Source organism: Glossina fuscipes, unplaced genomic scaffold (genome assembly GCF_014805625.2).
Source record: "Glossina fuscipes isolate IAEA_lab_2018 unplaced genomic scaffold, Yale_Gfus_2 27, whole genome shotgun sequence".
Lineage (NCBI taxonomy): Eukaryota > Metazoa > Arthropoda > Insecta > Diptera > Glossinidae > Glossina > Glossina fuscipes.
Window position 1 is genome coordinate 3,561,293 of NW_023998422.1, and position 16,006 is coordinate 3,577,298.

A 16,006-nucleotide genomic window follows, 5' to 3' on the forward strand; every position below is an offset into this window, starting at 1 on the left:
TATATATATTTATTAAAATAATATATAATATTTTTTATATTAATTTCAATTATTAGGAATCTTTAATCTTTCGTCGTCGTCGCCACCGTCATTTCGTAGTTACTTTTTTATGAGTTATTGCGTTTGGGCGATGACGTCAATACCTTTTCTTTGGCCTTTTCATGTTCGTCCTCGAATATGATTTTCGTTATAACAATATCACCGGTACTAAGTGTTTGCGAAGCGGTATCGACCACTTTTACCGGCTTACGTTCTACGTTAACCAATACAGCGTTACGTAACATAGTAGTGGGTGTAGTACTGCGTTGTTCCACTTGACAATTACAGTTTTTCATACTAAAAGATAAGATTTACAAAATAAAATAAAAAAGAAAACCGCATTAAATTACTTCAATGGTTTAACTCAATGAAATATTTATTTTTAATTTAATTACTTTTTCGCTTTCTCTCTCACTATTTGGAGATTATCCGTAGTAGCTATGGTTGTATCAAATTGATCTTGTATTGAATTCGATGTAAGTATCTGTAAACAGAAATGGAAAAAATTAAAAAAAATTATGCTTTTTCCTTTTTTCACCAATAATTTTTAATAATGTATGCAATGTATTTAAACTTTTAAAAAAGGCACTGTTCGATCCCTTAAATGTCTTTTTACCGAGTTGCTTCCTGGAATTTTTCCTAAAACATTCAAAAAAAAAAAAAAAAAAAAAAAAGAAGGATATTAATGGAGAAAGACAAGAAATTTTGAACAGTCCGCGAATTTAAACATAGTCGCAGCGACGTATCGAAGGCATTTTGAATGCTCTGGATAACTTGGCAAGTATTTTAAAAAACATTTAGCAATAAACAAGTTGGGCACGGCAGGGCTTATATACCCTAAACCATTTCGCTTAATTTTCCATATGATTTTTGAAAATAAGGCGTTACTTGGGAACTGGTCGATAAAATCGTCTGATCGAAACTATTTTCAATAGCGTTCATCCTTGGGTCAAAACATGCTGGCCTACCAAAATTTCATCAAAACATCTGGAAAAATGCGATCTATAGGGAGAACACAAGAAAACAAAATGAAAAGACGAACAGACAAGATTAGGGCCTATTTCAAGTCCTTCTTGAATTAGCATACATCCGCACAAACTTAATAATATATCCTCGTGCTATAAATGCCGTAGGATATAAGAAACTGAATTTTGATTTTCTTGGAACCAAATGTCTTGAGTGTGCTGTACCTACCTAGTTCCTTGAATATTTATTGTGTTGCTTTAAAATTCCAAGTGCAACTTAAAACTAATGCCTCTACTGAGAATTGTGAGGTTTAATGACAGATTTTTAAGTCGGTTCTTCCAAACGAAAAAACAGAGAAAATGAAATCAACGCAAGTTTTTTTTTAAATTAATTTTTTGAATTTGAGGGAGAAAGGATTTGATTTTTTATCACACTGAGCTTGTCTGTCTGTCTATACATTTTTGTATTCAAACAACAAAAAATCGCAAGTCTTGGAATATTTTTATGAAATTTGATACATCGATAAGCCTAAGGATGAACACTACAGAAAAGGATTCTGATCGGAGATAAGATGTCATTACATGAATAATTTTATAAAGCAACACGATGCAGAGTGCTTCACTATAATGGTTTTCTTAGTTGTTGAATAAATTGAAAAGGTTACCCTAGGTCGTATTTGACCTTAGAAATTAATACAGAATTTCATTTCTTTATCGAATCTTGTAGGAGTTGTAGAGACAGAACAAATTATGTCAATTACTATTGTTCCGCTCTACGCTTAAGAAATTAAGCTTTTCAAATTTGAATATCACAAAACTTACTTGATCACTTGGCAACAATGTAACAGCCGATAATATTGCTTCTAATTTATCAATTTTAGCTACACGATCCATGGCTTGATTTGATAGAATTTCATCCATTAATTGCATTGATTCCGTCAGGCTGGGCGGCTCAGAGCTAAAACGCGGTGAAAAAGTGCCCGTTAAGGAGTTATCAGATGGCACAGAATCTAAACTGGGGAAATTATCATTTTCATTGACTTCAACGTCATCGTCCGAGTCAGATTGATCTCTATAAGACAAACTAATTTTATAAACGCATTCGTGTTTTATGTTTTATGTGTAATTCGGATTACCTATTATGCTGACCTGAGGATTCCATTTTTTCTAATTTTTTGGCTACTTTATAATAACCCTTTAAACGTTCCTTTTCATCTTCAGTTAAATCCATATATCTAAAAAAAAAAAAAATTATTATTTGATAAAACTTTATAAAATACGTAAGTAATTAGAAAAATGTTACCTTAATAAACGTATTTCCCGATTGGATAATACAATACTTTTATTGGTTTGCGACAATTTCTGTTTGAGATCGGCCACTTCGGTACTGATTTTACGTTGCTTCTTACGTATCTTCACTTCATTCGGCTTTATGTGCATCAAAATTTGTTCGGTGCATAAATCCGAAAATAATTGCAAGTTTTCAGGTTTAATTTGTCTACAAAGGCAAAATCATACAAAAACATCAGTTACAGGCTACAAGCTGGGCTGTAAGTCATCAAGAGTTTAGACTATCGTCTATGAGAACAACTTGAAAGTGATAATTTCTTGTGATCGCCATAGAAAGAGCAAGGAAAAAACGCTATAGATTCAGAAAGTAAATCTGTAATAATAAACTAGTGTTTTATGGTACGTTCTTTGTGCTAAATAACGAAAGTACTGTACTGTACGCACTATACGCTTCAACGATTTTCGTTCTCTTCACAAAAAAAAATTTAAAAAAATGAAGCTATTATTTGATCGTTCAGTTTTATTCAAAAATCGAATTTTAAACAACACCTGCTAAGCGTGGTGGTTTGTGGTGATGTATAGAACAACCTTGATACAGATCCATTTTTTATTATACTAATCTAAGCTTGTCTGTCTATCTGTCCGGTTTGCATTTTTATGTTCAACCTACGAATGGAAATTTTGGTGAAGTTTGGTGAAGTTTGGTACAGCAACGTGTTTTTTGGTTCAAGGACAAACAGCGTTGGAAATTGGTTCGAGCCTCTATAAGGCTTTAACTTTGCAAAGTAGTTTAGATGAGCTTTGACCCACTATAATGTTTTTACATGTTTTCTTTACTTTTTTCAATTTTATAGCCACTGTAAACTCGTTTCCCTTAAGGAGGGAGAGTACCATAAATGTTTTTATTTCTTGACTTTGAACTTTCTAGAGTATGTGGAAAAAATCCATAACTTAAAAGAAATTCCCCCTTTGAAATTTCGGGTCTTTTCTGGAAGGGCTCCAAAAAATCCAAAATGAATCTGCGTTCGAAGTTACAGCCTAATACCTTATATGCGGGTTTCTAACTTTTCTAACTTGCTCATTGAGGTCAGTGGCCTTCACCTTAATAGATACGTTGTTTTTGACAAGAAAAATTATTTTATTTAACTTTTTAACTATGTAAGGGAGCAACATTTAAAGTTGTACTTTGAACCAATGCTTTTACCCTTCGATTATTACCCGTTTTCCAGAGTAAGGCAAAGTGTAGATTTGACCGAAAATCGTGCTTGCTTGCAAACAATCGTGTCGAAAATTCAATTCAATTTTTTTTAAGTTTTTAGTTTAAGGGCTAGTCAGCCTCATTTAGGAAAAGTTTGCAAGTCGATGCTTTCTTCTCTAAGAAATCTTGGTCAAGGCTAATAAGTAAAGATCGTCTAAAGACGATCCTCATTAACTGAATTTTCAAAATTTTTCAATAGCAATTTTCTAGAGCGGCGTTTGGTTAGATGTATATGGTTAAATGTATATTGTTGCCAATTGTCTACATTCCAGTTTCACTTAATTATAAAATTAATTTGATAGAAGAATTTAAAAAAAAAATTGAAAAATAAAATAAACTCGGCAATAATAGGCATTTAAGGGTTAAGAAAAAAGCACTGTGCAAGGGTTTCTACGGAGATATTATATCTGGAACTGGTCCAATCCGAGCCGGTTTTAAAAGCGACCTTCACGCTGGACATAAGAATACAAGACGGACAGTCGGGCAGACAAGTTCAGCATAATAGGAGGTAAGTCTATCTCAAATTCTTTTAGGTGTTGTATACTTATACGTACATGTTGTACACTTAACATATCCTTGAAATGATGTAGGATACCAAAAAAATAAGTACTATTGCAAGTCGATTGTCTATGGTGTCAAAAAGTTTTCGAAAAAATCTTTGTTTTATTTGAAGTTTATCCTATGAACACCCAGTTTCTTAATCAATGTTAAGAGTGAAAAATCATTCCGAAATTTTTGTTAAATTTAGTTCAATTCTTCAATTGTTAAATTTCCACCAACCTTGCCAAGTTTCCATAAAGTTGGTCGTTGATTAAAACTAAGACATCGCCGGCAGCATATAATAACATATCTCGGGTTAGAGGGCGCTTGGCCCAATATTTCTGATCTCGCCGATAGACTTGTTTCAACTGCTCTTTAATAGGATTTATCGGGGCATTGTAATTTTCGCAGAGGGAATTCAATGATATGCACTTCGCTTTGTACACTTGCTTACCGCTCTCTTGATATTGTATAATAGCATGGGCAGCCTTGATTAAAAAATTGATTTATCAATTAAAACCTTTAAATTTTGATTTAAAACTAAAATCCATACTTGCGTATCGAAAACATTGCGTAGTAAAATACCAAATTGTTGATATAAATTTACGGCATCGTTGCGGCAATCGTGTATAACTTTAATCACGTTCTCGTGTTCAAGTAAAGTTTTTAGACCGCCATCCGAAATCATTTCGGGACATGTGCGCACATCAAATATGAAAGCCTCACCTCGAGTCGTACCGATTTCGATGAGTGTCACCTCACCCTTCACGCCCAAATTAATGCCCTCACAATCCAACGATATGACAATATTTTGCTGATTTTGGGCAAATTTTAACATGGCCTCTGTTACGAATAGGGACTGTTTAATGTTGGCTATAACGCTCGTGTTTTGCAGAACCTTAATTTTCCACGTATCGCCGACAAAATAATTCTGACTAGGTGACGTATGATTACTTCCATAAGTCCCACTTATATTATTATTACTATTATAATGTTGTTGTTGTTGTTGTTGTTGTTGTTGCCCAAGGTGAACGGGACTACTATGAGCCGAACTTTGTGGATTATAACCGATTTGCCCGCAGGCCTGTTGATTGGCTAAATATTGCTTATCCTTCTCGTAATTTTCGGCAAGAGTACGAATGACCAGATTGTTAATGCGTTGTTTCAACGTTTGATTGGCACTGTTTATACGTTCCGTAGGCGGTTGATGTAATAGAGCCGTACCGGAAGCATTATGATTGCTAAGTTGCTGATATGAAAATTGCTGCTGATTAATATTGGAAGGAATGCTTATGCAACCGTAGGAAGAGCAATTGGTCGGAGAAGGATAGTTGCGTTCGCATAAGTTTTCTAATTTCATTTCAGCCAATGGAATATAACTATCAAAACCGGAATTCGGTTCCGATCGATTAGGTGGCGAGTCGCCAGCAGCTAATGTAGTAACTGGAGCATTGAGTTTAAAGTTAGGTGAGGTTATATGATTGACAATGCTTATCGAAGAGTTGTTGTTATTATTGAAATTGTGACGTAATCCCGATGATCCTAAACGTTGTTGTACGGAACTCGCTTGCGGTGACTGCGGTTGCTGTTGAACGCCCTTACGATAATTATTCATAGTGTTATATTGTTCCCGTGTCTTAGCCTGGGCCTGCTGGATATGTGAATCACTGAGTTTAGGCTTTTGCAACAAAGTGACTAGATTAGCTTGTATGTGAAAACAATCGGAAAATAATCTCAAAAACGTGGTCAAATCGCTGGGCGTTTTAAACATGCGCAACCATTGCTCTTGCGGAAATTTCGTCGTGACCAAATGAAACAATTGATCGACCAAGATGGGTCCTTTCGACTCAATACAACAAGCGAAGAAATCTAACATTTGTTGCGTGCCTCGGGTATCGATAATCGTTTGTGGCAAGTGCAAACGTTCACGTGCCGGTAAGTCTTTCAAATCTTCGCAACCTACCAATGTAACATGATCGTCGTTCACCTTAAAAGTATCAGGATGTTTAAGCAAGAATTCAGTAAACTCCTTAATATGTTGACCTGTAACAAACACAACAAAAAGTACAAATAAAAAATAAAAAAAAACAACAACATAAAAATTAAACGTCTTGGCTATAAAATTCGTACAAGGAAAACATAAATGCTGCTCTTACCTGATATGTGCCGCACTTGCGGTGATGCTTGCGAGCGGTGGCCCAACAAACTGCGCACCGGTACTTCCACCCCAATGCCATATTGAAGTAATTTATTTTTGAAATAATCTTTGGCTTCCTTCTGATAATCACGTCTCCCCCCATAGCCACCGTCATCCGAATTGTGATGTTGATATGAATTCACCTGCACGTAATCGCCATCAACTAAAAAAATGGAAGGATATTGCGCCAAAAATTTCTTCAAACCTGCAACGAAAATCATAAGAAAAAGAAATACTTTAGCAAAATGTTATGTTCAAATATACTCGACATTGCATACAGTCATACACTTCATGGAATGGTGGACGGGGTAGCGGAATGCCGCTATAAATTATTAATTCAATTTTGTTAAGAGGTTTCGCTTTTCGTTCCATAAATTTTTTATAAACAGGATTTTTCTTTAAGTTCTAGATGAAGTTTTCAAGGGAATCACAAAAATTTAAGAACAAAAATATTTTATAAAATTTTGTTATTGAAAAGTAAATGAACCGCTCCCTCTCTCTCTCTCGCTCCCCCTCATCCCTTCTGCCACTCTAAAAACATCTCATCAGACAACAGTATCCATAGTTTCTGCACATCCAGCGTTAATTGTTTACAAATACATGTTGTTGCTTATGACAACCAGCTGACTTAAATGTCATATTCAATCACATCACATCATATTATGTCACAAGGCATTGCATACACGAATGAACAAAAGAGATAATAATGAAAAAATGTTACTCATCTCGTGTAAATGTTTATGAGTGGCATGCAGTAACATTGGAAACAACAATGCAGCAGTAATAAGATAGTTGGCGAGCATATGATATGTCAGCGATTCTCAAACTAATCGCATAAAATTGTAATCTTCTTTTAAAGGTTTTTTTTTTTGTTTTTGTCCGTCGACCTGGAGCGGACTAAGCCAATAAGAAGTGTGGCTTATATGTTGTTTGTGTTTGTTTGTGATGACGCGTAGCTGGACACTGATCGCTAATTAGTGTCTGCAGACCTGCTTAGTGACATGCGTCACACTATTAATCTACTCCCAGTAACACAACAGGTTGGTAGACGTGTAAGAGCGCAATTCAGTTGGCGGTCTTTTGATGCATGGCAGCGGCTCAGAAGCATAATTATATGTAAACAAAGGTGATGCCGTTGGGGACTCCTCTCATAGTTGTCGGGTCGAAGCCTTTGATTTCACACTGAGACCAATTCAATTTAGCCACAATTCTTGAGTTGACTACAGTAGACGTTCTATTGTGTCCAAAAAGTAAGATCAATGTAAACTTTCCCTTTTTAAATCCATTTGTTATTCCAAATCTATTTCGTCGCCGTCATAATTGTCCTCCGAATTCAAGTTATTCCAGTTCGAGTTTCTTGTTAATAGTTTGGCCGAAGGCGAACGGAATTCAAAGCATACAACACCACGTTAATCGACGAAGACTGTCAGCATCATTTCGATATTTGAGCGACTTTAGCGCGGTTTTTCAGTCCTAGCACGACATTAGCTTGATTGATTGGTTGTTTGTAGGTCGTATGCATTGCTCCAAGTCCCATTTCCAATAATAATACGTTTCGTGACCGATGGATAGTCAGAAATCATCTCCTCACATATATCAAAAAGGGCTGAAAGTTTTATGCGCAGCTGAAGCAATGTTGACGTTTATGATGCGAAATTTGACCCAGAGATCTGTCCCAGAAAAGCAAACATATCTAATATTCGATATACCCGCGCAATTTAACTTGCATATTGAACACAGTTCTTGGTTGCAGTGCTTTTTTTTTATCTGAAGAGAGCGTTTATAATTTTCCGAATTTTCTTCTACTATGGTCAGCTATAAATATTAGACCAACTTTATTATGTGCCACAGAAACATCTGACGCATTTTTTATAAATAAAAAAGATTTCTTGGACGGGGTCGAAAGAGTCATTGAAACGTGCGTAATATTAGTCAGCAAAAAAGCTATATTCGCTTTTTGGCGAATTTTTGAAACCCATCTTCCAAAAAAAACGGCTTTTGGGTAATATTTTTCACTGCGGACGTGGCAATGCGTTCAGCTTTGCATAGGCCTTTAAGGAGCTTGTCCTATGAGATATGTTTTCTTTTAATATGACCAATCACCCAGGGTATGTTCACTGTACGCGTAGCACGACGACGGTACGAAAGAAGTGGAGAATGATAGAGAGAAAGGCCCGCCAGACCACGGCCTCATTGGTGCGAGCCAATTGGTAGGTGTTAGACAGATGAAATATATCTTCATCAGTATATCTTCTAGGCTGCAAGTTTTAGTTGTTTTATCTATCGGCATATAATGGCCGTTTTTTAATTTGTGTGGTCGTCATCAGTTGAAAATGTGCATACAATTAAATCGATTCCGACTTTTCTATTCTATACAGTTCTGTTATAGTGCCATCAGATCTTAAGATGCTGTGTTTGTTCTGATTGTTGGTGTTCGGCTCAATCGAGGACTCCAAGCAGAGCAAACAATAACCTGAATTGCTAACCGCATAAGATCAGGGATTAGTGTACGGATCTCGGTATTCGATTGCGTTGGAAGCGAGTTGTTTAACTGTTCATTCTTTGCATTTATGATCAAATATGTGTGAATATCGTACAAGGCTTAATAAATGAAATATAAACCGAAACAAGTAAATATATTTGAAAGTTGATATTAAATAAAAATTTCACGCAGCGAAAGTAATGGATTCCGCCATTTTGCGAGGATGCTTGCTAACTGTTTTCTTGTAACTCATATTATTGCCAGTTATTATCGTCCTCAGATATTTTTTCGTTAATTCCACATTCACTTATACCTTTTCATATCTTATGGTAATAAGAAGAGGTAAAAGCTTTTACTATTTTTGCCAACATATTGAAATTTCTGAGATTAAGTAGTCTGTTCATATCCAATGAATTTATCAAATATGTGCACAAATATAGCATTTTACAGTCGATATCGGGCAAACATTCATACGCTGTCACATGAACACCATCAACTCAATACTTATTAACAGTTGCTCGATAATGAGAGCCATAAATGCCAAAATGGAAAGTTGCTATTTATGTAACGACTTTTGTATATTAGAAGTGGTCGAGAAAGTGGTTCGTTCCGAATCGTTTTCAGTAGCGTTCGTCCTTAGAGCAAAACGTATAATCAAAAGTCATCAAAAATTGGCAAAAATTGGCAAGAATACAAGATGGACAGACGGACAGACAGGGTTACATTGATTCAGATATTTATTCTGAATCTAAAATAGGAGGAAAGTCTATCTCAAGTCCTTTTGAATGGTCTACATATTCGCACAAACCTAATATACCCGTTAATATGCTTGCATGACAATTGTGTAGGGTATAATGGTGTAGGGTATAATAACTTACAAACAAATACTAGCTGCAGGAAAATTAATAAAAAATGAATGCAAATAAAACGAAGCATCAGCTGCTTTCGTACCGCATTTTGTATTTCTTTTTCCACTGATATATGCTTACTTTGGCAAATATCAAAAAATGCACATTTGACTACTTACTAGAGTCGACTTATCTTTACAGTGGCAAGGTAACGCAAAGTATTGTATAATAACAAATTGAGAAGTAATTGGTAGCACACTATGCTCAATGCAATATACCATGAATTCAGGTTTCAAATTACTTGTGAACGTCGCAAGATAAACTTCTTTTCTCGACTGAATGTAGAAAATCCTTCGCTTTTTTCTTTTTAAAGCAAAATTTCTTGTGAAAATCGGAAAAATATTGAGTTTGGAATGCCTGCAAAAGCCATAAAAAAGGGTTCTTCGCTATAATCAATTTCTGAATCGATTTAAGCTTGTGAACTCTGGGGCAAATAATAAAAAAATTTGCTAACACCCTGCTCTGGGTCGCTGCCTAATCTATTTAAGGGGTGATATCATGCCGACGTTTTTCCAACTCTCCGTAGGATTGCCAATGGCTAAGTCATGCTCAAGAAGGATGACGCCATCTTGCAAACTATCGTCCAATTGCACTCTGTTCCGCTATAATGAAGATGATGGAGACCATGGTCCACTACCATCCACCTAGATATCTGCAATCCAACGATCTAGCCAGTGATAGGTAATATGGCTTTTGCCAAAAGTGCTCCAGTGGTGGTCTAATGCCCTATCTCACCCAAAATTGGAATCCGGGCTAGTGTTCTGCAGAGATAAAAAAGAATTGCCCATCAATTAAGTCCTTTAATGGGACTACATGGCCTTTTCAGCGTTTCCGTCCTGGAGTTACTTCCATTCCATACGACACACTAACGCGACTCGTCGTCTTTTAAACATACTGCTTGCCTTTGGAACAATCTACCAGCGGTTGTCATTTCCATGATGTGTCCATTTTCGAGATCAATGTTCACAAACGCCACTTCCCCTCTCCACCCGTTTCTTCCTATAACCCTTCGTGATCACCATCGTTATAAGCGACATCCGCTGACTGGCTGGCCATAGAAAAAAAAAATGCGGAATTGTTGAGATATTTTGATAAAATTTGGTACACTGACCGGGACGCTATTCCAAATGGTTCGGATCGGCCCAATTATTCGATCATTTCTCGCGTGAAAATTCGTTATATAAATAACGGGTAGTAGGTAGGGCAGTTTAGGGTATATAATAGCAGACCGTGACCTACCACAGTGTTTTTACTTGTTTTTACCTACCACAGTGTTTTTACTTGTTTCTAATAAAAAAATGTAATCTGGAAAATTTTACAAAATTTTTCTTTTATTATTCAATAACTGAGCACACATAACTTGTGTTCAGCATTATTACTATTCTTGTTTGATACTTGAAAATGTAGAAAATGTAAACAAAAGATTAATATTGTAATGAATTCCATTTTAGCTGAGATAAGAGAAACATAAAATCTAGTTCATTGTAAAATACGTCTGACATTCATGAACGTTAGATTTTTTCCACTTTCTTGTGCTTAGCAAAAATATATATGCGAAGACAATCAAACATAAGCTAAGAGCAGATTAAATTGCAGAACTGAAGTCAGCAAATTTTGTAACCATTTAAATTGTTTGAGAAGAGCTCTGTTTGTAAACATCTGTTCATTCAAGTTAGCAGAGAGCGAGAGAGAGAGAGAGAGAGAGAGTTAATATATTAAACAAAATATATATGAAAAAAAAAAAAGCAAAAATCAAGCCAAGCTGAAATCTAGGTCAAGTCTTAAATTGCAACTAAACAGGTATCTCACGGTTCATCATGCCCATTTTGCAAGTAAATCTTCCCAATTTGATGAAGAAATTATTTTATGGCTCGTAAAGAAAAAGAAACGCAACTCATTAAGCCACCTATAAAATTAATTTTTCCGCGAATGTTAAACGCAATAAAATATTGCGTTATTTAATATGTTTACGTGTGATTGGGTGATTGAGGTGGCGGCCTTTCCCAGGTGATAGTGGGAACCGAAACTCACTTTTACTTAACCTATAATTCTGATAAGTAAGTCAATAGCCCGGCTAATGAGAAACTTGATGTCGTCAAGTGTGGCTTAAATGGTTTAATAAGCTTGCATACCGAACATACGCGAATATTGGAAAAGCGAAAAAATTCAAAGAATATTGTGATGCCAGGAGGTAAATGTGCTTAGTTTATATTTTAAAGACTGGTTTGTATTCGTTGGTACTGGTTTGACAGGAAAAACCTGGTCAACGTTATGCGATAGAATATTTTCCGTTAAAAAGTCTTCCAATCAAAGCTCCTATGTCAGGTGTATAATTAGGTTCTCCGTGTTGTAATACAAGCCATACATTGTTGGAGATGGTATTGATCAAGCATTTATCTAATACTAACTTAACTTTCTCGCAGAACTTAGTTTGTCTAGAGAGAAAAGAGTTCTCTGAAAGCAACTTAACACAAGCTCAACATTGTTGGAGATGGTATTGAACAAGAAGGATTCATCCAACTCTAACCCAATTTTTTCATAGTATTTTCTTTAGTCATAGTAGACAAGTAAACTTCCGCTTTTGCACTCTCATATTTGACATAATGGGACAACTTTTTTAAATCAAATTTTAACTAATTATTTTGACGCTACGTTTGTTTCTAAGGTTTTTTGCAAAATTGCAGAAATAAATGCATTTTCACTATATTTTGATAAAAGTCCTTCCATTGCTTCGCTTAACAGAACTTTCTTAATGGGTTAACAAATTGCAATTGTCATTGGCATTTTTTTGGTTTGTGGCTTTACTAGTTCGTCGTTCACGTCTTTCGAAATCGAACGCTTTGTAAGACATATCTGACGCAATCATTTTTTCCGGAATTTTGGATACAGTTAGATAACTTTGATAAGAGTATTTATGCGATATAAGCTTTAGATTCACAGCGTAAGGAGATGGAAGTCAACAAGCCGAATACGGCACCGCAGGCTATTCTGCTTTAAATTAGGGAAAATGCAAATGGAGCAACGCTCAAGTTGGCGTGGGATGAAACAGTTAGAAAGCGGTTTACGAAATTTCCTGCAAAAAATTTTAGTCTTGAGGAAGATGAAGGATTTCAAACCGCTAAAGTAAGGCGAAAGCGTTATATTTGAACGATGTCAACCGTAACTAGGTGACGAGCTTGAGGAAAAGAGATCATTTACGGGAAAATTAATTCGGAATGGAATGATCCCTTCACTCCAACGCCCGTAGCCATACAACAAACGCAAAGCAGTAAGTGATTTTCTATTTAGACTGGGAGCTTCCGCCGATGGCGGCCTATCCTTCAAACCTGGCTCCTTCTGCTTACCACTTGGTCAGATCGATGCATCATATATCATGTCATATTTAGCAGATCAGCGGTTTGCCAAAGATGAAAACGCCGCAAAATGGGACGTTAACTGCTTTGTCTTCAAACCAAACACACTTCTGCCGCGAGGGTATCCATAAACTACTCGAAGAAAGGCAAAGGATTGTACCAGCTTGTAACATTTCAATACTTAAGCTTTGTAAAAAGTGTAACGCAGAGAATTTATTTCTCTACCTAACACTTCTACACTACCAGTCAATCAATTTGTTTTTATTCTCAGTCTTTTGTAATACAAAACAAAATACTTTCTGGTGCGTATTAATGCGCGAGGAAAACTTTTTATAGGTTAAATGCATAATTATTGATTGAAACTTTTTCGCGGTTAAGCAAGTGCGAGTAAGCATGCAAAGCTATAAATATGTTGCACGCAATACACATACTTGTATTGCTTCTCTGGCTGTGCAACTCGACAGTAATATGAACTTGTCATTCAATATGTGGCGCCCCGAGACGTCTCGACAAACCTTGCAAGCGTTTTCAAGTTGGCCTTTTCTATACCTATCCAACTTTATTGTAGCTTGGTCGAGAATACGATTTTACTTATGAGAAAACCATCCACACACATTCGCACAGGTATTTTACAACCGTTGTCTCTCTATAGTATTGTGCTCTGCTTATATATGGTATATAGATCCGAAACCGGGCATTTGCCCATAAATATCCTTAGCTGTCAATCTCCTTCTTGTCTCTGTTACTGACTTCTGCCAAAGACCATGCAACTCACAACGATACAAGTTTCATGTAACAGGTTGTGATGGCGCTAGAAATGTGGAGTTTTGCCTCAAAATAAAGCTTCAGAATTATTTTTTATTAACGACCCATGTAAGACCATGTAAGAGAAATCCTTTTTGTCATTACTGAGGATGAAAAGTGGATTTATTTTGAAAATACCCGCGGGAAAAGAAAAGTCCCTTAAAGCCTGATGAAATGATTACCACCATGCGCTGTTAACAACAATTGATCGATATGAACTGTTCACTGTTCACAAACGCCCGGAATGTCATCCGTCCATCCACATCTATTGCAAAACAGGTTTGCGACACGTTGCACTCGATTGGGAAGTGCTAGTCAGCTAGTAGGCTTACACAAGTCCTCCTCAAGTCCTTCTGATCACCACTTGTGTCTATCGATTTAAGCAACGCTTTGGCTCATTCAAGGTGAGAAAAAAGCGACTCGATGCATGTTTTTCGACAAAAATGCAGGATTTTTGAAGCCTTGATTTTCGGAAATTGCCAGGCAAGTGGGAAAATAGCTAGCAGATGATGCACAATGCCTTGGATAAAATATATTCTATCATTTTCATACAATAAATATGCAGTTTTTATACAAAAATTCGTCTTTTATATTTACGTACACGTGTACTCTCCGCTACCCGGCATATTTATGATTGCTTTAGCACCAATTGTTAGTAGCGGATAAGTATTGTAGATGTGCTCCCAGATGCTATTAACTCGCTTGTTACCAAAACGTGAACAATTTATTAAAGCGTGTTTGAACGTCTTGTGCACAGGACAAAAATCTTAACTTGTCCAACGGTGATGTGTAAGATAGATGTAGTAGCGAGTCGATGAAGTATACGATTTTCTCAGTATCGAATGAAAGATAGTTCGGATTGTGATAGATGCTTTCCGTAGGTAACCTTGGAAGCGAACGGGTTAAAGAGGTCGGCCTTTCTCTCATCATATTGACTTATTGACTGATTTTTTTCCTTTAATGCATTGTTTTGTAGTTTTTTTTTTATCAAATCTGTTTGTTCGTTTATCTATTTATCGTAATAGTTCGATCTTAATACTTTTCCCGAATCAAGTTTCAATAATGATTCCCAGATTGTACAGTTTTGAGTTTAAGCATCCAAGTTAAATAACTTACACTTTTTCTTCTCATTTCAACGATCAGCTAAATTGGATGAAACTTTTACGCTCACAACTACCCAAAATATATAAGCAAACAAGGCTACCTACGACAAAATGTTTATGGGGTGATCGAGGTAGAGGATGAGAAAATATTCGCTCTAACTTACTATCAATTATCGTAATCACGTTATTGCTAAGTATTAAAAAATTCGGACTCGACCGTTTATATCTTGTTTTTCGTGCCTAATTAAAGTGAAAAAAAAAATTGCTCACTAAATTATGTGGCCCGAGTAGTAGCTTGCCACTTTTTTATTTCCAATATAAACGAAAATTTTAGTGTCTTGTCAACTAATCAAATGTTCATAACAGCGCGTGCAACTTACTTTATGCTATAAAAACACGATATTTATTAGCAAACAATAAAATTATAAGTAATAAGAGACAGCTGTAAAACCAAGTCTCCAAAGTAGTAAATGAAATGGAATGCGAATAATCTCTAGAGAAGAAATAGTCTGTAGAGAATAAACGAAATATGCTGCAATATTAATAATAGGTATTATATGGTCCGTTGATATATGTGAAAAACTTTTAAAGGCATAGCCTGACACATTTCATAATTTTGAATGAACACTTCTTCTGTTTTTATCACAGGAATTATATATATATATTTTGCCATGCTACGTGTACTCTTATCGGTACATGTTTTAAATAGTGTTGCGAACATCATCACAACACATAAAACAGTGATAGCAAAGAATTATTTTTCAGATTATTTAAGAACTTAAAATATTAAGCTGAAAACGGTATACGTGGCAGCAAACGCATTAACCTGGTTCCGTTGCTGCAATGCTAAGACTTTTCCATATCCCATAAGTGATAATAATATCATCGTCTCTTTCGAGTCTTTTTCTTTTCTTTGTTGCCCATGACGATCTCTTAAATATTCAAGATGATTATGAAGGATGGAGATATTTAAAACTCTCTTAAATGCCGATTTTTCGTATATAACTGTAAAGCCCTATAAGAGGAATTTCGTGTACACTGGGTAATGTAACAAGTACTAAAAGGAA

At 35.8% G+C, this 16,006-nt stretch overlaps 1 protein-coding gene across 1 annotated transcript in view; it reads right to left on the reverse strand.

The window, feature by feature from the left end:
- Positions 1–13: 13 nt before the first annotated feature.
- Positions 14–16,006, reverse strand: part of LOC119635669 — a 27,998-nt gene continuing 12,005 nt past the window's right edge. Inside the window, exons 3-10 of the mRNA XM_038030605.1 lie at positions 6,249–6,494; positions 4,646–6,135; positions 4,333–4,580; positions 2,308–2,502; positions 2,141–2,239; positions 1,827–2,076; positions 435–523; positions 14–336 (exon numbers count right to left, since the gene is read on the reverse strand). Of these exons, the coding sequence (XP_037886533.1) occupies positions 108–336; positions 435–523; positions 1,827–2,076; positions 2,141–2,239; positions 2,308–2,502; positions 4,333–4,580; positions 4,646–6,135; positions 6,249–6,494 (2,846 nt within the window). The 3' untranslated portion in view covers positions 14–107. The remainder of the gene's footprint in view (positions 337–434; positions 524–1,826; positions 2,077–2,140; positions 2,240–2,307; positions 2,503–4,332; positions 4,581–4,645; positions 6,136–6,248; positions 6,495–16,006) is intronic.